This window comes from Aricia agestis, chromosome 9 (assembly GCF_905147365.1).
Source record: "Aricia agestis chromosome 9, ilAriAges1.1, whole genome shotgun sequence".
NCBI lineage: Eukaryota > Metazoa > Arthropoda > Insecta > Lepidoptera > Lycaenidae > Aricia > Aricia agestis.
In genome coordinates, this window is record NC_056414.1 from 11,313,026 (window position 1) to 11,337,560 (window position 24,535).

The 24,535-nt window shown below is 36.2% G+C and overlaps 1 protein-coding gene and 2 long non-coding RNA genes across 6 annotated transcripts in view; 2 read left to right on the plus strand and 1 right to left on the minus strand.

The window, feature by feature from the left end:
* Nucleotides 1-24,535, plus strand: part of LOC121730252 (agrin-like) — a 228,620-nt gene that overhangs the window by 170,031 nt on the left and 34,054 nt on the right. For all 4 annotated transcript variants that reach the window (XM_042119222.1, XM_042119223.1, XM_042119221.1 and 1 more), the window contains 6 exons: nt 1,919-2,128; nt 4,107-4,319; nt 7,364-7,588; nt 7,928-8,143; nt 9,097-9,318; nt 16,126-16,229. In XM_042119222.1, coding sequence (XP_041975156.1) covers nt 1,919-2,128; nt 4,107-4,319; nt 7,364-7,588; nt 7,928-8,143; nt 9,097-9,318; nt 16,126-16,229 — 1,190 coding nt within the window. The remainder of the gene's footprint in view (nt 1-1,918; nt 2,129-4,106; nt 4,320-7,363; nt 7,589-7,927; nt 8,144-9,096; nt 9,319-16,125; nt 16,230-24,535) is intronic.
* LOC121730254 lies at nt 8,888-17,034 on the minus strand. The gene is made up of 3 exons (XR_006036083.1): nt 16,964-17,034; nt 11,928-11,929; nt 8,888-8,899 (listed from the first exon to the last, which is right to left on the minus strand). It is a non-coding gene; the product is annotated as an uncharacterized LOC121730254 (long non-coding RNA).
* LOC121730253 lies at nt 19,616-22,842 on the plus strand. The gene is made up of 4 exons (XR_006036082.1): nt 19,616-20,046; nt 20,272-20,477; nt 20,652-20,726; nt 22,118-22,842. It is a non-coding gene; the product is annotated as an uncharacterized LOC121730253 (long non-coding RNA).

Consider the following 24,535-nt stretch of genomic DNA (forward strand, 5'->3'; position numbering starts at 1 on the left):
TTCTTCTTTGGAAGAAGCTTAAAAACTTCGCGGGAAAGATCTAGGCTCTAAAGTCATACTTCCATACTTTCATGCTAATATTCTAATATTATAAATGGGAAAATAAGTCTGTCTGTCTGTTAACTCTTCACGCCAAAACCGCTGAACCGTTTTTGCTGAAATTTGGTATACTTTGAGGCCAAAGGAAATATGTACAGTTTCCGCCCGATAGACGAATTTTGGCGCAACGGAGTTACGGGCGTCATCTATAAGGATAATAATATTATATATTTGCACTTGCATCCTTAAAATAAGTATTTTTTAGAATAATCTTACCAAACTTTTAATAATTGCTTTTTCATAAGGGTAAGATTGATAGCTATATATTTTGTGATTCATTAAAAAATAAGAACTATACCAAGAAAACATATAATTGAATAAAGAGTTTATAACAAAAGTCACTTCAAAGTGTAATTCCTATAAATTTCCCAGGAAACAAGAAAATGATCTAACGATTTCTACGAAATTGTGATCGAGTTTAAAATTGTTTGCACAAAGTGATAACAGCATCAACATAGTTAACATAATTAAATTTCAAAAGGATGTTTATAGTAGAAAGAATTAAGTAGTTTTTTTGTTATTAAAATCAACACAAAATTGTTTCATAAAACTTCATAATATTATTATTAAAATATATCAAAAGTATGAAACTACCATTCGGACCATAACATGAGAATCGACATAACATGCTACCGTACATAACAATAGTCCTTTATTACACTGTGATTCTGCACTAAAGCCTTCCTTATAAAGAAGCATGGACACAAAGGTACAGGGAACAGAGAATTAACTTTACCAAAGCGCTGTATGACTTCGCACTCGACAAATATCTGCCTCGAATTTTAAATAGACTATAGAGATCGGTAATCCCAAAGCCAGCTAACACAATGCGGTGGTAAAATGGATATTCGCTTATTTTAGCTTCCCTTAATATTTTAGTCACGGTCTCGCTCCTCAGGTAGAAAATTGAGGATTGTGTAATTTTGTACTGTATTCACCCTCAATCATGTCTCTTTCAATTCTTGGAGAAAACAAGGTTTTCCAATTCGAAACCCCTATTTTAGATACTAAGCAGGTGGAATGTTAAAATAGGGGTGTATTAAATTTACTTTCGATAACAATGGCATTGATTAGATGAGAGATTTCAGTCTGTTTATTTTTACTGATGATAATCATCAATATTATAATTAAGTAATTTATTTTATCTCTGCAATCTGCACTGAAAATGTTTATCAAAAATATGCTTTTTTTTTGAAAATTTCATAATCTAGTAAAACCGTTCTCGGACCTGCTTTTTGATGTTTGACAAGCATATTGTAAGCTGCTTATAGATGGACCGGGTTATGGGATGGATTGCTCGATATCTGAATGTCGTGACATAGGTACCTATATTATTAATTGTTATAATATCCATGCATTATAGATAGATGATTAAATTGCAGAACTAGGACTACTCGCCTAGATTTGACGGTGGGCTTGACATATTTCGACTACGTCCGCCATCTTTTTTTTCAGGCTGCCTGTTCCAATTTCGAATGGCTCATTTAATAATCGGCCAAATGCGAGTCGGACTCGTGCACTAAAGGTTCCTACGGCTATAGACCAAGATTGGCCAAAAATGTTGTTATGGCTAGGCGTATAAATAGCATTCACCAGGCGGGATCTTAAAAGATTCTTAATTCGAACCTTCCGTGAATTTACTGACCAAGCTCTCAAACCTCAAACTCGGCCCGCGCATTAGCATGAAAACTCCACTAACCTGTTACGTAGACAGCCTGACAGCCAGCTGTAGACAGCAGCTTTTTGTATGGTAGCCCCCTTTAAATACGGCCCTTAAGTAGCCCCCTAAAAATGGCTCACAAATGCAATTTTGTTGCAGAAGCGTGTGAGAAGACGTTCTGCCGCTGGGGCGCGGAATGCGTGTCCCTGGGCGACGGGCGCGCGCACTGCGCCTGCCCCGCCACCTGTCCGTCCGCCGCGGCCCCCGTGTGCTCCACCGCCGGCAGAACCTACCGCAACCACTGCTACTTGCGCAAGGAGGCCTGCGAACGACGGCTCAATTTGCGAGTGAAACATGAAGGCGAATGCGGTAATTGCAACTTACAGCGCGTCAAGCATGCTCCGACCTTATTAGACCTTATTAAATTCAGCCCAGCTAAGCGATATCCGTGGCTTGACATTACAGTATTTTAAAGCAATATTAATGCAGCTTCGTTACTTGCTTTTAAAACATTGACATTTTTAAGGATTGTTGCGAATGTTACATACCTAATCATAAATCATAATCCAAGTTATAATCAAGTGATACTTTTTAAAACGATGTCAACAACATTGAAACAGAGAAATTCATAACAACTTCAAACATTCATGATAATTGTATAAGCAACAGTAGTACCAGTTGCTCACTTTAAAAATTTCTTTCAACACAGCTCTTTCGCACCTCTACAATAATTGGCGTCTTTATGTCCTCGACTACTTGCTTTAGAAGGTAATTGCCGAGGCGAAATGTGAAAAGTAGGTTGTAGCGATTATGAAGAAACAATAAAACCAAGAATTTAATTTCCAGACATTCAGCTGGCTTCAAGTCGCCTTAAAACCACTCACAACAAAATTTCATAACAAAAATTAGAGCATTCGTCTCTTGAACGTCGCAGAATGTAGGTTAGCCAACATCCATAAAAGATTTTAAGATTATGCTAGGCATGCAACTTGTGTTTTTTCCATCATCAGCATCGTTAAAAGTTTCCAACTTCAGATGAAGATTTAGAGCTTGAAATAGTTCAAGTTTTATGGTCTTATTTCTCTATAAACATCTAAATGACGATCTCTGTGGCTCTATTGGTGGGCTGTTGCCTGTTGGTAGGTAGTTATAGCCGGGGGTCAAGTTACCACGGGCCCAGACTGACGTGGTGTGAAGCGTCCATAGCTGATATTATTATTATTAGTATAAATACCTAAAGTTTTTATAATAATAGGAAAGGAGGCACTATAGCTAGTACATTAGCAAAACCATAGCTTACATTAAAACCGTCAATTCAGGCAATATTACGGGCCACGAAAATTGCTTTCTTTAAACCGTTTATTAATTAAACGCGGTGTGTTTTTATTGAAACAATTACAATTATGTGTGCAAACGCTAGGTTAATGGGTGAGCTGAAATAAGCGGTTTCCCCGCTCGTAACGGGGTCAACGCTGGTCTACGGCTCAGTAACACGCGCTAATATACGTCAACTTTCCTTGTGATGAAGATGATACGGAATAAGCCCTTATGAGATATTTATTTGCTTGGTGCTTTGGGAGGGTTATTACTTATTACTAATAAGTTATTAGCTATTTTGTTATTGAAGACCAGTATTAGTTTGGTAGCGAAAAAAGTAAGGATATCCTATTTCTGGCTACTCTAAATTTATTTCAACAATTTTAGGAAATACAAAATATTACATAATGCAATAATTTACACATCTACGTGGATCGTGAAACTTGGACGAAAATATCTTTGGGTAATATAGTTATAACCCAAAGATATTTTCGTCCAAGTGGATACGAAACAGCTGTCATTCTTAATTACATCTAGGCATAATTTATGATATTTTCGACAAAACGCTGAAACCTTTTTATAATATTCTACGTACTATATTATTTTATTATGCGTATATTTTGGTACATATACATTTTTTTTTAACTAATTCGTCCATACCACACTCTTCTCGAATGTCGTATCGTACTCATCATGCTTCTTAAACCTTCGATAGCCTCTTATTAATTCCACATCTATTTACACACGTTCCTTCCACTTGACACCGTCAAAACGACACCACCAGTGGTGTCATATTATATGGAATCTCTAGTCCATATGACACCACCCTAGTGATGTCAAGATGACCATTTGAGTGACAGATAAATATAAACTTTACTGCTAGAACTTAATTGGAGTTTTCTTATCAACAACTAAGCAAATATGTAACATCACTAATAGTCGGTGGTGTCATATGGACTAGAGATTCCATAATATAACACCACCGGTTGTGTCGTTTTGGTGATGTCAAGTGGAATGATCGCTTACACAGAAGCCGGGGATCCGTGCAGTGGAGTGGCCTGTCCAAGCGGCGCGCGTTGTGTGGTCGCATACGGGCAGGCGGAGTGTAGATGTCCCCGCAACTGCCAAAGGCGGAAACCCGTGTGCGGTAGCGACGGCCACGAATACCCATCCGCCTGCCACCTCGATAAGCACGCGTGCGACAACCAGCTAAACATCACTATCAAGTATCATGGGAAATGTGGTAAGTGAAACGGCTTGTTTTTGAACGGTCCAGGCAGGCTAAGGGCCAACCCATACGTACCACAGGCACACCACGTCGCAACGACAAAATGCCGTCAAGCAGTAGTTACATGTAAATGATATCTCCCTGCAGCTTTTTGTAGTTGCGTTGTGGTACCGACAAAATGTTGTCGGCCACTAGTTCGCTTGTGGTTGCGATGTGGTCGGTATCACACAAGTGGTCGACAACGACTTCAAATTGTGGTACGTGTGAAGTTCATTTACAATACGAAATATACGCCTGACCACGTGTTGTGGTTGTGGTACGTGTGGGTTGGCCCTTAACAGATTAACTAACGAGTAGGCCGACCAAGAAGAGATTTCGTTTATACGTTTGAGTCATATCGGCCGGCACGCGCCGTACTAATGCTGTACTCAGCATTTTGAAACATGTCTAAATCAGTACTAGCGCCCGACTCGCGTAGATTCGCCCGTTTGTTTGAAGACGAGGTACTACTTAGTTCTGTATACTGTGGTCCAGGGTACATAATACATTCATTGGCTAACGTCAAATAACCAATTAATAACGCTTTTGAATAGAATATAAGTTTCTGTCTAAAAACTACTTAGGACTGCTGGAAGATATTTCTTTTAGAGATAAACAGTACCTGTTGTGTCGTCTTTCTTCTAATATGTTACTTTTTGATTGTTTTTGTGTGCAACAAAGTGTAAATAAATAAAAATAAAAACCTAAGAAACCGGTCATTATAATAAGCACTTCGACAGCAAATGTACCTCTAGATTTAAAAATGTATGGGATTCTATATAATATTAAAGCTCATGTCGGCATTTCTTACCTTAACTTTTCAAGAGCGACTTATATTAATATTATATACCTTATGAGTTATACAGGGTGTTACATAAATAAGTGATAATACTTTAGGGTGTGTACGTGTTCCTTGTAGAGAGCTCACTGTGAAAGTAGCAGCGCTGAAAGACCAAAATTTACTCTCTACAAGGAACACGTACACACCCTAAAGTATTATCACTTATTTTTGTCACACACTGTATACAGTATAGGTAGTATTTTGAGTCTGTTTATGATTGAAACTAATGACGATTTGCTTTAAATCTGAAACTATTTTAACTTTTTACTTTGTTGCGGTTGTGTTACGTTTTCTTCATTATTGTAAGCAAAACTGTAACATTACAAATTCGGGCATCATCATTGGTGATGTTGGCCACGTTCATTTTGCGTAAAAAAGGTTCTAATCTAAAATAAGATGATTATAATCCTCGTCGCTAAGAGTTATACAACTTTGAACAGAGCACGGCGTAAAAGAAAATTTTCGTCGACTTATCCTATTATTACGTAAAGTAATTTGATAGATGGATTATCTCTAGTCTGTTAATTTGTTTTAACCTTGTTATTCGACCTTTTCGTTAAATATATCCAGCGTACTTTTAGCTACTTATTCCTTATTTTACATACTTCGGTGTACTACCTTCCTACTTCTTTGTTATACCAAGGAGCGAGGGCTTGCGAGATAATATTATTATCCTTTGCTCTTAAGACTAAAAGCCTAGAATAAGTAAGCTTTACAAAAATTCATTAACATAACTTTGCCCAAATGAAAACAAAATAAAAAACTTGAGAGGTGTCAAGGGACACCCGGATGGAACGAAGTTGAGTTGACGTCATCGCCACATCAACGCCCTCTGCCCCTACTTCGCTGGTACTAAAATAAGTGTCGGTCAAAAAGTGTCGTTCCGTCTAGCCCCCTTTCGCAACGCGCAATAAGGAACTTCGTTCCAAAAATACTATACATGCTCTCAAAACCAGTTCAAATATCATTAAACTAAATTAACGAAACTTGCACGTATAGAAACAATTTCGTGGGACCCAGCTCCTGCGTTTGCATAAAAACAATCGCTTTAGAATGTAAATTAAAACTAGTGTTAACACAATAATGGCGCTTTATTCTCATTTTAAAATATTTAAGCTGCATCCCGAGACTTTAAATCAAGTTTATCCGTTTAATATTTTGGTGACGCAGGGAGTTTCACATTATAATGGCGCTGCACGCTATCCAGAAAATTAAATACTCAAATATTGCGCAATTATTTTTTGCGCAGACCATACTTTTCAGAGAATTTCAAGTATTTTCAGCTTTTATTTTTGTTTTCGTATAATGTTCGTGTTGTCCCCACGTCTATGCTTTTTAATTAGTACTCTCAAAATGAATAAAATTATTTTACTATTTTCATTTTTCACCGTGATTTGCTCTTTATTTCAGAGTAAAGATTCCACAATATTATGGTACATTTGTGGTGTCATATGGTAGTGATGTGGTTTAAGGTTTTGTAATGGTTTTATTGCTGGTTTTATCGTCTTCATAATACCTTATTATATCATCACCCCTCAATGCCTCAACGTAATCCATAACATAATAGAGATTTTCATAGCTATGATTGTTGAAATTCTTGAGAATATCTCCCCAAGGAGAGCTCCATATTACGCGTTTACGCCTACAAAATAAGTAGAGTTCCACATTGTGCTTTCGAAGAATTCCTCCCTTATCCAGAAAATTACGTTTCAAACTACATTATAACATATTTGACAATATAATATGTGTTACATAATATTTATAATAAATATTACGTTATACTTATGATTGATATAATCAATCATACGTATCTACTTTTTATGAGTGAACCTACTTTGTACTTGTAAAGTACAAGTAAATAGTCAAGAAAGTTTTCTTGATATTGTTTTAACAATCCCACTAGGATTTTTGGGGTATGGATGTAATCAGAACTGACAACGCCATCTTAAAAAAGGTCCATTGAGATACTGTTTCACACTAATTTCGTCTACGGTCGACGCTCGCTAAGATGAGATAATAAGAGTCTATTACAGATAGCTGTTGGCTTAGCTCAACCATGACGTCACACGTATACTTTTATCCTTTCTATTTTACTATATTTGTTCATAGATCCACTCAACCATGCCGTCACACCTATACTTTCAAGTTTCATCATAGACTACACACTTTTTGTTCCTAGACCCGTGTTCGGAGCATGAGTGCGTGGACGGCGGTGTCTGCCAGCTGAACGAGGTCCGCGCACCGGTCTGCCGATGCGGCCCCCCCTGCGACCTGATAGTGCGACCCACCTCCAGCGTCTGCGGGTCGGACTTCAAAGATTATGACAGCGAGTGCGCCCTGCGCCGAGAGTCGTGCAGGACGAGGCAGCAGCTGTCCATCGCGTATAGGGGGGTTTGCGCTTCAGGTGAGCAAACTGATTTTGTTCATGCAATAGAATTGCTGTTCTTTGGAAAATGAAACCAGGAAATGATAACTTGACGGTATTGTAAGATAAGCTCCCAGGGACACTCCCAGTCGCAATACAAGAGGATTTGAACGTAACTTACGGTTACGTTAGAAAAGTTAAAGAGGTTTAAGCTCTGTTTTTAACTTTCAAATGAATTTTTCAATGTGCGAATGCTTTACATAGTTTTTCGCTGTGTGACTTGAACATTCTTACGATTAAAGAGTTTAAAGTAATCGACGCTCTCTAAGTTTAAATTTACTATTTGAGCCATCAGAGTAGCCTTCATTTTCCTCCCAGCTCAACATCCCTGCGAGTCAGTGAAATGCGGTGTTCGCGAGCAGTGTTCGCTGGACGCTCGCGGTGTAGCCGTGTGTGGCTGTGGTGCAGACTGCGAGGAGGTGGTGCGACCGGTGTGCGGCACTGATGGCAGGACTTACGACAATCCCTGCCAGCTCGACCGCACAGCGTGCTTGGACAACCGGGACATACGCATCGCTTATATGGGGGCTTGTGGTGAGTACCGGAACTGATTGTTGGTCATTCTAAGATCTTAAGTACATTGGACGCTCTAACTGTAAAGAACTTGGTTGGTCCCAGACGAAGGATTAGTTCATTCCTTTGAATTAGATCAACTATGATGAATGTTGTTCAATAAAGTCACGGCTGCTTTGGGATCTGATGTTTTCTCAATATACAGAGACGTACTTTAAGCAGTAGTTAAAAAGAGAGTTAAGTATTCTGGTTTCGTATCCAACAACCTGCTAAACCTCATCGAAAGTCATCCCGTACAATGCATTTAATATGAAATTTCCATATTATCGTCCTAGTTAACTTGGTAGTTTTGGATTACAAATCGATTATATTTCTATGTAATCGCCTATATTTAGAAACGCTGGCCAAGAAATAGATGTGACATTTACCTTAAGACATTGATGGACGAGCGATCTATTGTAATCTTCGTGTGAGAAAGTCGTCACGTGGTTAGGAAAATGAAATAGATATACAAATTGATACATAATAATTTGCTTTATTGCGACAGGAAATATCATAATATAAATTATAATTTGAATAGTAAGAAAAGATACACTGAAATTGTTATTGGAAACAGAATGAGTATGTTTATTTTCATGTTAAAAAAATCTGAAAATGGCATTTTTTGTTTATGATAATAATATCTACAGTACAGCTTCGCTCAATGAAATACGACGGTGTTATGACTTATGACAGACAGACAGCTAGTCAGACGCTATATTGATTTATACACTTATACTAAAAATTTATTTTGTACTGCAATAGTCTGTCTTTGAGTCTGTCGTGTCTTGCATAAGCAACTACTTGTCCGCGTTTATTGTCTCTTACACCACAAGGGGACCACCAATAAGCACAAACTACTGCAAAATATAATTCATCGTTTCTACCTGCCACCATGACTCAAACTTCACCAAAAAATTGTATAATTTTACCAGGCGCTGAAAACCCCTGCGCACGCGCCTCCTGTCCCTGGGAAGGAGCGTGTATAGCGCGGGGCGGGGGTGCCCAGTGCTCCTGCCCTGTATGCGACGCGACCCTGGCCCCCGTGTGCGCTACGGACCTGAACACATACGGCAGCGAGTGCAAGATGCGCATGCATGCATGCCAGGCGGGACTCCAGGAGGGCGATGTGCGAGTGCTATACAACGGGACCTGCCGTGAGTAAAAAATCAAGGACTAAGTGGGCCCCTAGACGATGAATTTTATTGTGCAATATCATTGAACAATTTATTTGATAATAAGATCGAAAGGCAAAGCGTTCAATATCAACCCCAGAGCGGTCAATAATATTGCACAAAACGTGATATTGCGCAATAAAATTGATCGTCTAGGGACCCGCATAGATTGATATATTTTTTACAGTCGGCGACAGAAGTGCTCTTACTAGCCTATCCGTAGTATCTAGTGGAATATGCTGGTAAAGCAGAAAATATAATATATATATATATCGGCTAAGTGGTGTCACTGCTGGACAATGACCTCCTCTTTTCCCACAGAAATTATCGTGATCCTATATAATTGTCGAACAATCCTTATTAACGAAGAAATTCAGTTTTTTTTTCATTTATTTTTTTAACATACATATTTCTCGTATTACAAGTTATTACATTGCGCCATAAACCGGATCAGTTTTGTTCGTTCGTCGATTATATAGTTAACCCATTAATCCCCAAGCGGCAGCCGGCTGCCGCATAACAATTAAAAATCTATTGTGTCTGATACCTATGATGGAGGCATTATTATTACGTGTACTATACTTATTGTGGAAACCCTCGTCTTTATCACACCTCAAAACAAAGCAGAAATGTAAAAGCTGGGCAAACCAGCATGTATTTAAAAATATTTAAAGTTATACTACCCAACCCAATATAATTTTAAATATTATTGCTCAGAACTGGGTATATAAACCTATTAAATAATATAAATAATGTGACAGGGGTAAAGTTAAGGCCAGATGCGGGTAAGGCAAAACGCGTTTTTTTTCTTTAGAGTATGTGGGTACTCGACAAAAATATCTCGTCTGGTCAATCGCTCGTCAGCGCCCTCATTATGTTTAGAGAGAGATAATGCAAAAAAACTTTCTTTCTTTCTTTGGGTACTGCAGCAAACATAGTTTCGTGCAGATAAACTCCCTCCCACCCAGGGAGGGAGATTATATCTTCGAATGAAGCGACTCATATAATAATGATCGAACTTCACTTGGTAAGTTCGTTTGATCATTTATTATATTTCTTCGCTTCATTCTTCGATATATAATTAACCAAAAGTAGATTTTCAGAGTAACGAAAGAAAGTTTTTTTTTTTTACAAAATACAATATATTATATTATGAATTGAATAGTAATCATTATATTCGAGAAAGAATTTAACATTATGGCCATAAATAAAAATAATAGTCAGTAGAAACAAAACTTAAGAGACCTCTATGGTTTGTGATTCAAATGATAACATACTGGGATCATGGTGATTATATTATAACTGATTCAGCGAAACTTTGTTCGTCGATAAAATTATGGCTAATAGGAAAATAGCGAAAGTATTGGAGTCGCTAGTCCTGCCTGTCGACTGTCGTCTTACTAATCGTGTCGAATCGCAGTCCCCATGTCGACGCTCGTATCGACGCCGCGCCGCTCTCGCACAGCACCTGCTTTATCCAGCGGCTAACCAACTGGGAGGTGGCAGTTCTGTGCAGAGCGTTAAACGTTAGCAATAATAACCCGTACTGTAGCATTATCCTATTTAATATAATATTGAATAACCATCGCACGGCGTAGTAATTTAAATATAACTTCTTTTTTGTATAAAAAATAATTACTTATATAATTAATTAATAACATCATCGATCCGATCACGCCCGGGAGATTTGCCGAGATTTATTAGGCAGAAAGTTTTAAGTCAATGACCAGTATTCAGTAGGTACAGAGTGCAAGAAAAAGCAAATAATTTATAAGTGGATCCCGGGTACTATACTACTCAGGTATGACAATCCACACATTATGGCAGTTTATAAAATAACTTAATATAATTAAACACTTGCAGTAATTTACTTGCAGTTATTTACCTCAATCGGTCAAACATATAGTTCTATTTATAGAATAGGTAAAACATCGTCAGAGATCCGCAATCAATTCCGATGCATATAGAATATAGATTGTGTAAAAGGACTCGCGGTCCAAACACACTGTACTTATTGACTCACCGTTGAAGTACATGCCGGTTAATAAAATGATTGCAGTAATCACCTGAAGTTGTTTCCCCCAATCCGGAAAACATATAGTCCTATAATTATATTTATAGAACAGATAAAGCATACATAATATTATAGATTGTGATAAAGACTCGCAGTCCAAACACATAGTATGTTTAATTGACGCGCGGTCGTAGTACAAGCCGGCTAGTATTGAATATAATTGGCTCGTCTAGGCCTCAGTAGTGCCTGACGTTTATTTAAGTATTTAATAGTACTTACATGTATTTTCTTGTTACATGATAAAATAACACTGACTTACATGTATTTTCTTGTTACATGATAAAATAACACTGACTTTAGTTACTTACAATACTGACTCAATCATCTTAATAATAATAACCAATTTTCTTCTGAGCGCTGTCCTTAAGCATGGTTACTTAGTAAACGTGTTCGCGTTGCCTCGCGTTAACAAAGAATGAGGGCGCTGACGAGCGAGTGACCAGACGAGATATTTTTGTCGAGTACCCACATACTCTAAAGAAAAAAAACGCGTTTTGCCTAGCGGGATGCGAAGCACTACTTTTGGTTAATTATATATCGAAGAATGAAGCGAAGAAATATAATTATTCAAATTATTTAGCGTAAACATTAAAAGTATACTTTTGTTTTTTTGAATATGAAAAAACCATGGGTTTTATTTGAACTATTTTCTTGAGGATCAAGACGTAAGTTATCTTATTGACAATATTCCTTACAGGTTACCCTAAGTTACTCATTGTTGTACCCTTAACCCTTCTATAGTAAAAAACCACAACCGAACATATAACCTCCTCCTTTTTGGAAGTCGGTTAAAAATACATTATTCCTTTTTTGATATTGTGTATACTCTAATATATTTCGCACATAATATAAAATATATTATATGCGATATAAGAATTAAAGTTTAATATTGATACTGTTTATTTTTATGGCTAACTTTCTCATCTTTTTCTCTGTTGCTCAGTATAAAGCAGCATTTATCTTTACATTTTTGATGCGTATTAACCAGAAATATAGAAATTGTCGCTGTTTTATTTAAAATATTGTATCAGTTTTTGTTTACATCCTATAATATCTATACGTGGGAGAGCCATGCTTCAGCACGAATGGGCCGGCTCGACCGGAGAAATACCACGTTCTCACAGAAAACCGGCGTGAAACAGCGCTTGCGCTGTGTTTCGCCGAGTGAGTGAGTTTACCGGAGGCCCGATCCCCTACCCTATTTCCTTCCTTACCCTCCCCTATTTCCTTCCCTTCTCTCCCCTATTACCCTATTCCCTCTTAAAAGGCCGGCAACGCACTTGCAGCTCTTCTGATGCTGCGAGTGTCCATGGGCAACGGAAGTTGCTTTCCATCAGGTGACCTGTTTGCTCGTTTGCCCCCTTTTTTTTATGAAATACTTACCCCTTATTTCATAAAAAAAAATATATTTCAACAAAAATTGTTACCAAGCAAAAACTTTACTCACTAAAAAACATTAAAACGTTTACTAAAAATTTCATTAAATTAATTTGCTTGTATGCGGAAATAATTTCAAGATTCTTTTGATGATTGTTGTTTTTCATTAAAATTCCAAAGTCTAAACAATGGCCGACGATTTTTGTTCGGAATACAGCGATATTGCTATAATTAAAAAGTTGCTATGCTGGAAAAATGTTGGGCGCATGTCTGAGCGTTTTTAGATCCCTCCAACGCTCGACTGGATTTAATATTTGCCGGACCGTGATCTGATGCCCAAAAAAGGCTGTCCGTCACTGCCGTCATTTCTGTATTATGCTTGTGTTTCATGTGCTCGTGAGTTTTATCGTGATGTACAATTCGCTAGACACTTGACAGGCTATGTAGGCAGGTTTTATAGAAGTCACTTATTTCTCGATAACGAATTCAAGATTTTCATAAATCTTCCTCCTCTATTTCTTATTTTTTTTTTAAAGGCTGACTGATAAGACCAACCCACAGAAACTTATATTTGCGCACGTATTCGAACGCACGTACGAGAAAAGAGTTTGAAAAATTTACTATCAAAATCATCATCAGGTTGGTAAATAATGAGTAAAAGCTTATATGCCAGAAGTACAAAGTAATAACTAGTGCTATCATAATGATATGATTGTGTAAATAATAATTTTCTCAAGAAATTAATATTTTAACTAGATCTAAACAATGTCTATTGTCTAGACACAATATTTTAGAACATTTTATCTCCCTATATGTATAAATTGTGAGAAATTGCGACATCATTTTTCAACGCAAAATTCGCCACAAAGATTGGGAGGTAAAAATGAAATCAATTATTAAATTCCCGTCACGAGAAAAATCGCGATCAATTTTTCAAGATGAAAGTCTTTCCGTATTATAAAGTTGTCAATAAAAGGCGCACAATATTATTTTCCCTTAAAGCGCCTTTATGTGAGAGGCAGTTTAATAAAAAAGTATTTTTGTATTGTTTACACGTATCTTTGTAGTAGGGATAACCACACGCTGTCGAGGGTTCTTTAACAAAATATTGTTATCGTTCGAAAAATGCCTCGATATTTCGGAGACAAAGTTCAGTTCGTTATAATATTAAGGCCCTTCCCCTACAGAGATTCCGTAATTTACCGTATTTAGAGCCTTATAAACTCATAATTTGAAAACTAAAAAGTTGTAATAAAATTACAGCAATAATCTTCAGTATATCGACATTGCTGTCCCCGTTTTAAATTTTCCAAGTTCCAATTTATTAAAATTGAAGCATACTTTCAGCATCTCTCTAGTATTTACAAATTACGTTTATTTGAAACACACGACAATAGACAATTTCATTAACTACATATTCCCCGTTTTAAATTTTCTTTAGATCAATTTGGAACTAAGTATGGTCAAATGTATGGTCAAGGTCGTTTGCTCGGCGGATAGCCTTAAAGGCCGAATGCAATATTAAAGCCTTTGATTATTTTCACAGATGGTAATATTTAAAATTTTAAACAATTTGTTTTATAAATTACACTTAAAAGGTGTTTAAATTTTTTATGTCTCTAATATTATAATATGATAATATATGATTTTTGACGTGGGAGAGCCATGCTTCGGCGCGAATGGGCTGGCTCGACCGGAGAAGTACCACGGGCTCACAGAAAACCGGCGTGAAACAGCGCTTGCGCTGTGTTACGCCGAGTGAGTGAGTTTACCGGAGGCCCAATTTTCCCTTATTCCCTTCCCTAACCTCCCCTATTACCCTATTCCCTCTTCAAAGGCCGGCAACGCACCTGCAGCTCTTCTGATGCTGCGAGTGTCGTTTGCCCCCTTATTTTATTTAAAAAATTAAGATAAAACATAAACAAGCTATACTCAATTTAATAGCAATAGTCTGCATTTATAATATCTACCCATTATTCATTGAAATAGCAAGCAATGCACTAAGTGAAGATAAAGGATTCAATTTAAACGTTATTTCATACGGGGAATTTAAATTCTACGATTCTATTAACTAAAGGGGATTTGGGAAGATCAAAGACGAATAACTCATTATTGTAAGTCCCACTTGGGCCAATCTGAGTTTGAGTTAATCCTCCGTTAGTATCTTTGAGTTAAAGATAATCCTATGTTAACCATTTTCATTTCGTCTAATAATAATAATTATTATATTGTTTGCAATTATGGTATTATGTAATTACTTTGCCCTCTTCTGTAAAGCAATTTTTACTGTGAAAATGTTTTTAATAGTAGGGTATAATTTTCGCACTATTTTTTATTTTTTTGTGAATTTAAGTTTAAAATTAAATAACAATGCAACTTATGGTGTTTAATAATTTAATGTAAAACAAATCTCCGAAACCACTTTATTCAGAGGGTATTCCCCGGATTGAGATTAAAACACTTTAATCCGCTAGAGAACTGCGTTAGCACGAAGGTTTTAAATATAAATTATAAACTAGCGAAGGAGCAACAATATTCTTTGTTGGCATAATATAATAACAGTGCTCTTGGGGCTTAAACATTTGAATTGAATTCGTAAACACATTCTATCTGTTTTGTTGAAATGTTTTACGCCTTTTCAAATTTATGTAGATACGAGCTTTTGCCCGCGGCTTCGCTCGCGTTAAGAAGTATTATTATATACAAACTTTCATCCCCTATTTGAACCCCTTAGGGTTTGAATTTATCAAAATCATTTCTTAGCGGATGCCTACGTCATAACATCTACCTGCATGCCAAATTTCCGCCCGATTCGTCCAGTGGTTTGGGCTGTGCGTTGATAGATCACTATGTCAATCAGTCAGTCACCTTTGAGTTTTATATATATAGACTAGATGACGAACGCAAATCTGTTTATTCGTTTATCGCATGGGAACCTATATTTTTTTGGTATAAAAAGTATCATATGTCCTTTTGCGGGACTCAAAATTTCTCCATACTAAATTTCAGCAAAATCGGTTCAGTTTTTTAGGCGTGAAGAGATAACATACAGACACACTTTCTTATTTGTAATATTATTATGGATAGGCAGCTTAATATTATAATGTTAATTGTTACGTCGATTTACTATGCCTATCACTTTATGCGCATACCAATTATATGGGACACCATTTTAGTTATTACAATTATTTAATAATTACTGTATAAATGTTTATTTGTTCGTCATGAGACTTTTCCAATCTGCCAGACAAGGAAAGACCTTGTCTATAATATTATATTCTCTGTTTATTTTCGTGTTTTTTTTTTGTAGATTTTTTCTAAGGGAAGTTTTTTTGCAGAGACGTGTGCTGACATCGTGTGTTTGGGAGGTGGTGACTGCGAGATGGACGCAGATGCTGGAAGACCCTTGTGCAAATGTAACCACAACTGCACGGAAGCTAAGGTGAGAAAATATCATTGAATTAGTTTTAAGATAATCTATATTGTCTATAAAAAGCTATTCTTGGGCTTAGGTATGAACTAATTTTCCTTAGAACAAGATACCTAGTTAACGTCTGCGTGTTAACCAACTCAAGCGATTATAAATGTCCACTATGATCCCAAAGTATAAATGTAGTTGGTAAAAAAGCGTACAGCGCTCACAATATTTACTTTACATATAACCCTGTTAAAAATGAATATATGGTTTTAATACACAATGCAATTACGTAATAAAAGTGGTATAAAATCATGGCGGGGTTTAGTTTTATCGCAGCGAGCCTCGTTGTTAACGAGCCAATTATCAACGTTCAGATTGCATTGCAAAAATAACAATAACGTATCATAATGATTGTCATCAGACGCAACGTCATTATACTCTGTTTACCCAAAAAAGAGGGTGGTTCGCGAATGTACTTTTGATATCTCTGTTGTGTTTTTCAGAATAAGAATACATTTTATTTATTGCTACAATGAGCTTTCGTTCTACTACATATACATGGTGTGCTATATAGTCTATAATAATAATAATAATAATAATATCTATGGACGCTTCACACCACGTCAGTCTGGCCCCGTGGTAAGTACCTGAAGGACTTGTGTTACGAGTGCCAGACAACGGAAATATATTTAATATTTTTATACTATACAATATACATATAATTAAGATTTTTATTGGACTGGATTACATGGATTCACAATCCATGACCTAGGAACTTTGGAAACTTTTTGTTCCGTCGGCTGGATTCGAACCCGCGGCCCCCGGCTTGCGAATCGAGAAAGAAAATGCGAGAGGTTGTCAAATCTAAGTACATAATAGTTGAATGGCTATTAATTCATATTACAAGTTGAATCGCTATTTATTATAGAACAAAATGTTGAATCGCTATTTCATATTACAAGCGAAAGAAACGGTAAAAAGTGTTTTTTTTTTTGTTTTTTTTATTATTATGAAATAATGGGGCAAACGATCAAACGGGCTACCTGATGGAAAGCAACTTCCGTCGCCCATGGACACTCGCAGCAACAGAAGAGCTGCAGGTACGTTGCCGGCCTTTTAAGAGGGAATAGGGTAATAGGGGAGGGTAGGGCAGGGAATAGGGGAGGTTAGGGAAGGAAATAGGAGAGGGTAGGTAAGGGAAAAGGGTAGGGGATTGGGCCTCCGCTAAACTCACTCACTCAGCGAAACAGAGCGCAAGCGCTGTTTCACGCCGTTTTATGTGAACCCGTGGTATTTCTCCGGTCGAGCCGACCCATTCGTGCCGAAGCATGGCTCTCCCACGTCAAACGCCACGTCACGTTTGTGTTTAGGGTGAAAGAGTTTTTCTGAGAATACTAGTACTTATAGTCCTAGTTTGATTCAGATTCAGAGGAGAGTTTTTATTGGATAATCATCTTATTTGTCGTTTCTCGTGTTAACAGAAAAACTCGAATTGGTAGAGTACATTAATTGTTTTTCAGTACGAACATGTATTAATATGCGTACTTCAAGAACCCAATATAATATAGATTCTAAAATTACATATCACGATATTTCTATAGAAAATGGCGGCGGAGTTACAAAAATATCACGCCATACCAATAAACCATTGGTCTTTTTATTGGTTCGAGAATAGTTATTACGACTGTCGCTGCAAGCCGCTAAAGCTTCGAATTATGGCACCGAATTTGGTCCCCGGCCGCCATTCTAATATCATTTTAATGGCTTATTTTTCACACTAATAGGATCGATTTTGCAATAACTTTGTATCTTAGTTTTTGGACTTTCGATTGTATGAATTTAAATCTGGGAAACCCTACGAATAATAAAAACTAAGGAATTGTAACTCCCATACTATTACGGTTTTAAATTTGGTTCCTTTTGATCTGTCATGTAACGTCAGCCTAGTACCGCTCAAGGTCACCTAAATATTGCAAATGTATTGATATGTGTACCTAAGGTACACTTTTTTGACAAGTATTGTGGAGCATGTTTTTTGACGGATATACTTTTCCTTAGTTTTTATCATTCGTAGGGGAAACCTATACAAGGTTCTTTATTTTTTATGAAATAAGGGGGCAAACGAGCAAACGCGTCGCCTGATGGAAAGCAACTTTCGTCGCCCATGGACACTCGCAGCATTAGTAGAGCCTTTTAAGAGGGATAGGGTAACCGGGGAGGGTAGGGATGTGATGGGAAGGGAATAGGGGAGGGTAGGGACCTTTCCCTAATAGTAAATAGAAAGGAGTAGGGTAGGAGTTTGGGCCTCCGGTAAACTCACTCACTCGGCGAAACACAGCGCAAGCGCTGTTTCACGCCGGTTTTCAAAACAAAACTAAGTGATAATACTATAGTGGGTAATAGGTATAGGTGTAACAAAACGAACTGAATACTTTAGTGGGTGTACGACGTACGTGTTCCTGTCATAGAGTTCACTGTTAAAGTAGCAGCGCTGAAAGAGTAACTTTTTTAAAACTTTTGTATGGGAATATTCATGACGCTGAGGCGTTTGCCCATAGAAATCAGAAAAAATATTCGCTCTTTCAGCGCTGCTACTTTCACAGTAAACTCTATGTCAGGAACACATACACCGCCTGATGTATTATCACTTAGTTTTGTTACACTCTGTATAACCAGCATTGGTATAAATATCTAAGTATTTTTTATTAAGTAAATATAAGTAGTAGGTTGTGGAGAAATTTGTTTAAATAATATAAAAGTTGTTAAATGTATAGATTAATAATTTAAAGTTATATATACTTTATAAAAATGAATAAAGTAAAATGTATTTACATTCTACCGACTATCAAAAATTATAGGTCACGTATGGCGAACCCACGTAGAAACTTTGGGACAAATTACCCTCAGCGGTTTACTGAATAAATTCTGTATTAGGGTCTTCAAGAAAGTGCCTTTTCCCTTCCATTAGACTCCATAATTTCCCGGGAGATTGAAGTACGTAGGTGTCTATAGGTGACGTAAACATTTTCTAGTATTTTTACCATAAAACATGTAACCCCTGTAAAATGTTTAGCCGTGAACATTAATTACTTTACTTACAAAGGCAAAAATCCGTAAGAGTGAAATAGACGAACAAACAGACTGACGACGACAATACAAATTTAGAAATGCATCTATGCGTCGCGTTGCAGTCTGAATTTACCCGTAAGACACCTCTCTTAGGCCGGTATAAGTAGTCAGTACTCAAGATGCATCTCGGTCTCAAGACACGGTTCAGGCTCTGTGATTGGTTGCCTGTCAAAATTTGGACCAATCACAGAGCCGAACCGCGTGCTTCCGCCGCGGAACTTCGGCATGGTGTGTTTAGACCTCGGAACAATAACTAAAGCATGGAAGCCGGAGTAAAATAAAAGCCGAGCCACCTATATTTTATGTATAAATGTCAATTAGCATGTCATAGGTGTGAATGAAACAGAACAATGCTGTTTGTTCTTATTATTTTTGAACGTGTCAATAAGATAAAAACGATAAACGTCAAATGGTTACCTTTGGTCATCTTATAATACTAACAATTTAAAAAGTACTATCCAAGGTGTCAAAATTCATGACTCGTATCGTCAACATAATTTTGTAGTTTTATGATTTGTTGATACGGATCGTGCATTGTCCATTGAAAAGTGAGAAAAATTTATTAATTTCACTTTGAAAACGTGGTCTGGAACTATCAATGTGTGGTGAAAAGACAGTGTTAGTGTCTGGATAAAATGTCTTGTGTTGTTGACGGGTGTAAAGCCCATAGTTCGAGGAAAGAAAATGAGAATGAATCTTTCACATTTCATCGGTAAGTTTAGACAAATATTTTTCCTTCTAATAACTTAATTGAAATATAAAAGTGCTAATATGTAAGAAAAAGTATTACTGTATGTCTGAATATACAGAATAATTCATGTATATGCTGTTTTATGTGTATTTTCTGTTAAATAAAATTGTTGCAAGTATAGGTTATTAGTGTTGTAAAAATGGATGTCGATAATTTTACCAAGTAATCACATTTATATTATTACAGATTTCCTAACGATAAGGCTATGAAGATTAAGTGGATTCAATGCATTAATAGGCCCAATTGGACACCAAAAAAGCACAGCCGAATTTGTTCACAACATTTTACCAATGATTCATTTGTGCCAAATGAAAATAAGAAAATGGAGACGGCTAAAATCAGATGCTATTCCTACATTAAAAATACCCAAGGAAACAGCCAACTTCATTGTGGTATGTAGTAAAAGTACTTACTTATTTGATTTATGTTACACACCGTACAAGACATACCTAACTCACTTTCAATACCTATGGACATTTCTTATATTTTTATAACTGTCTATTATAATGGCTATAATATCATTATTAAAAAAATTACTTACACAATAATGTAACAATTATTTTCAGGAAACTTTACCACCAGCAGAAACAAATTATAGCCTGGTAGGACCGAGACAGATTGTCATCATAAAAAATATATTGGTAAGTATGCCTTAATAATTACATACATATTATTTTATTTTAAGACTTAGTCCACTGTTTTGTTGATTGATTTATTTTAGTTCACCATATAATTAAATTTTTTTTTTGTTTTTTTTTTGACCGATTTTGATCTATTTTTTTTTTGTTTGAAAGCTGACATGATCGAAAGTGCTCTTAGCTATAGTTCATTATCATCAACCAGCTCAGTGCTGAAAAATCTGGGTTTATCTGGTTCATGAAGGCCGTTAGCAACTTACAGTCGTTTGATGGGTTTAATATTTTCGTTCGTGACATTTTTAAATATATAGTATACATATTATACACATTAATGGAAAGTTGACCTGGTGCTGCAGCATCACCTGGTAATCAATAGGATATCCAACTCCTCGCCAACTTAGAGCAGAGGTTTCGTGTTTGGGCTCATTTTAATTGCGATAATCAGTAAGACGTGGAAAAACAGTCAATATTTGCATGCTGCTGCTGCAGCATCGCCTGGATTCTATAGGAGCCGAGCTTTATGAACCCAAAGTGGAGGTTTTGTGTTTGGGCTCATATTAACGGCCTCATCGAAAAGGACATTTATAGATGGTAATCATGATGATATGATGCTGTTGATAGGAGTTATTCTACACAAACCTACACAAGTTTAAAAAGCAAGAAATAAAATTAAATTAAGAAATAATAAAAAAAAACCCACCAAAAAACTGACTTTAAGTATAAATAATTCCTTAGTGTAAAGTAATATTTTAGTCCATAATTATTATGATATTGAATGTATGTCCATAATTATTGTCAAGATATGTCGGGGGACCGCTAATGTAGATGTTTGATTTCACATAACATTATACAGGGTGTAACAAAAACAAGTGATAATACTTTAGGGTGTGTATGTGTTCCTTCTAGAGAGTTCACTGTGAAAGTAGCAGAGCTGAAAGGCCAAAAATTTTTTTCACTTTTATATGGGCAAGCGCCCGAACGTCACTAGTTTCCTCATACAAAAGTGAAAAAAAAAATTGGTCTTTCAGAGCTGCTACTTTCACAGTGTACTCTCTATAAGGAACACATACACACCCTAAAGTATTATCACTTATTTTTGCTGCACCTTGTAGTTTAAGGGTCAATTCACAGCGAACCGAATCGAGACAACCAGTGACTTGGCGATACAAAATGCAAAAGTCGCTGTTGTCGTAGTATACTTGGCGGTCCCCCGACACACCGTGACAATACAACACTTAGGACTTATTTAGCTGAAAGTCAGTAAATTATTTTTTCATTACTTTTTAAAGTTGTTTGGCGGGATTTTTTTTATTTCTTAATTTATTTTATAATCTACTTTATCCATCATATTTTGTTCACTTTAGAGATTTTTAATCTTTTATAAATTGTTTTAGGTACCGCTGAAAGAAATTAACACACAAAACTACTTGTCCATGCTCAGTTCAAAGACAGTGCCACCGAAAATTGCATTCCTCTTGATAAAATAACAGTTTTAAACTGTACTTCCGATTATAAAAGAGCTATTGACGACAGCACCGATGGTAGGCGGCGTTTAGAACCCGAGGTACACGATGCCTTTGAAGATAATTTACATACAGAGCACGACTATATTTTTAACCCGTCATGTTTGTCGAAATATTCTAAAAATGTTGTAGAATACATAGCGGGTTTTATTGGAATGAAATTAAAGAAAACATTAAAATGCGAAAAATGCATAGAAATTCTTGAAAATACTGGGCATATTGCTGGAAAGTCGTTGATAGATATAAAAAATAGATCAGACTTATTTAAGCCAACATGAGACTTAAATAGAATCTGTCAAGTCTATGAAAAAATACTAAGAGAATATCAAGTGCGAATTGGTTCAAAATGTCTCGGGCAACAAAGAAATTTGTTACAGATGATCAATAAAGTCTCAGCAAAAGTATTTCCAACACAATTTTTTTGTAAATTACAAGACCATTCATTAGAACAATTCTTATATGATGATCATAAAAATCTCCTCATCAAGTCCATTGCACAAAAATATTTTAAGATCAGAATTCATTATATAACAAAAAAATTGAGTGTACCTACCGAAAAGATTCGCACATATTTAACTAAAATAATTATATTTAAAGGGCAATAATGACATTACTTAATTAAGTAATTGTAAAAAGAATTTAAAAAAAATAATTATAAAAGAACAATCATAAAAATTTGATTGTATTGTATTTTCATTATATTATATAAAAATTGTTAATTGTACAAAATTGAAATTGTGTTGTAATTGTAAATTGTTGTATTATTATTTATTATGTATACAGTGTGTTAGTGTAGACACCGTTATCCTTGAAACCATCATTTGAGCCCGTCAAAATGAACAACTTTTTCTATGAGAACAATGCTGGGAACTCAAAAAAAAATCTTCATACCCAAACGGATGCCCGGATCGGCAATTTGTATGAGTATGAAGACGGATTTTTTTGAGTTCCCAGCATTGTTCTCATAGAAAAAGTTGTTCATTTTGACGGGCTCATTTGATGGTTTCAAGGATAACGGTGCTTAAACTAAAATCTTGTATAATAATACAAAAACAGTATTTTTATGTATAAGTACTTATATAAAACATTGCAATGATAATTTTTTGTAAATGTAATTTGTATGGTGAAGTAAAAGTCGCAAAATAAATATTGTCCACTTTATTCGCCTTTTATTTAATATTTACAAAGAAATTAGTTATAATCGTCACACTCCGCTCCGCTCCATCCTGATTCCACTCTGATCCTAACTGCCCTGTGCCCAGCTCCACTACGCTCGCCTCCGCTTTGCGTCAGTGGAAACGGAGGTAAACCTCCGATCACATTGTTTCCACTGACGCAGAGCGGAGATTTCGAGATTTGTGATAGGTCAATTGGTTATTTTTGCACCGCTAAGCTCCGCTTCGCTACAATGGAAACACACCTTCAGTCGACCAGGCTGGCCAGTGCGAGTTGGTTGACTTCACACACAACTTTTGAATTTTGTCATAGTATCATGAAGATTTCCTTTAACCTAAGAGCGTCCAATAAATACATATGATTTAGAAAACATTATTGGTACGTATTGAGTATCGAACCGGCAGCATCCCCCGAACGAGGTGGCGGCCAAAGTCCACCATCGACTCTCCTTAACGATAAAGACGTGATTTATTATGGTGTACTATACTAGACTAGACGTTACAATAAATAAGATATTTCTAATAATAAATTAGATATATTTATAATGATAAATTAGATATTTCACAGACAAATTAGTCCAAAAAATAGCCTATCATCCTTCACGTGGTCTACTTCTTATCTGTGCTAAAAAACAGAAAAATTGCTCCAGTAGTTCGTGAGGTAAGCCCTTTCAAATAATTTCCCCCCGTTTTTGCTATATTTTCCTCTATTTCTTCGCTCCTATTAGTCTTAGCGTGATAAAATATAGCCTATAGCCTTCATCAATAAATGGGCTATCTAACACTGTATTTTTTTTTAAAACGTACTGGTAGTTCCTGAGATTAGCGCGTTCAAACAATCAAACAAACAAACTCTTCCGCTTTATAATATTATAAAGTTTAGATGTCGGCCCACCGGCTTCGCCCGCTTTACTTTTCCCGTGGTAAAAAGAAGCCTATGTGTTATTCTGATGTATAAGCTATATTACTGTAAAGTTTCATTAAAATCCATTCAGTAGATTTTACGTGAAAGAGTAGCGTCCATAGTAAGAGTAAACATCCATAGTCCATACAAGCTCGCATTTATAATATTTAAAATAGGATAGATCTTTACTTAACTAAAATCATGTAGTTT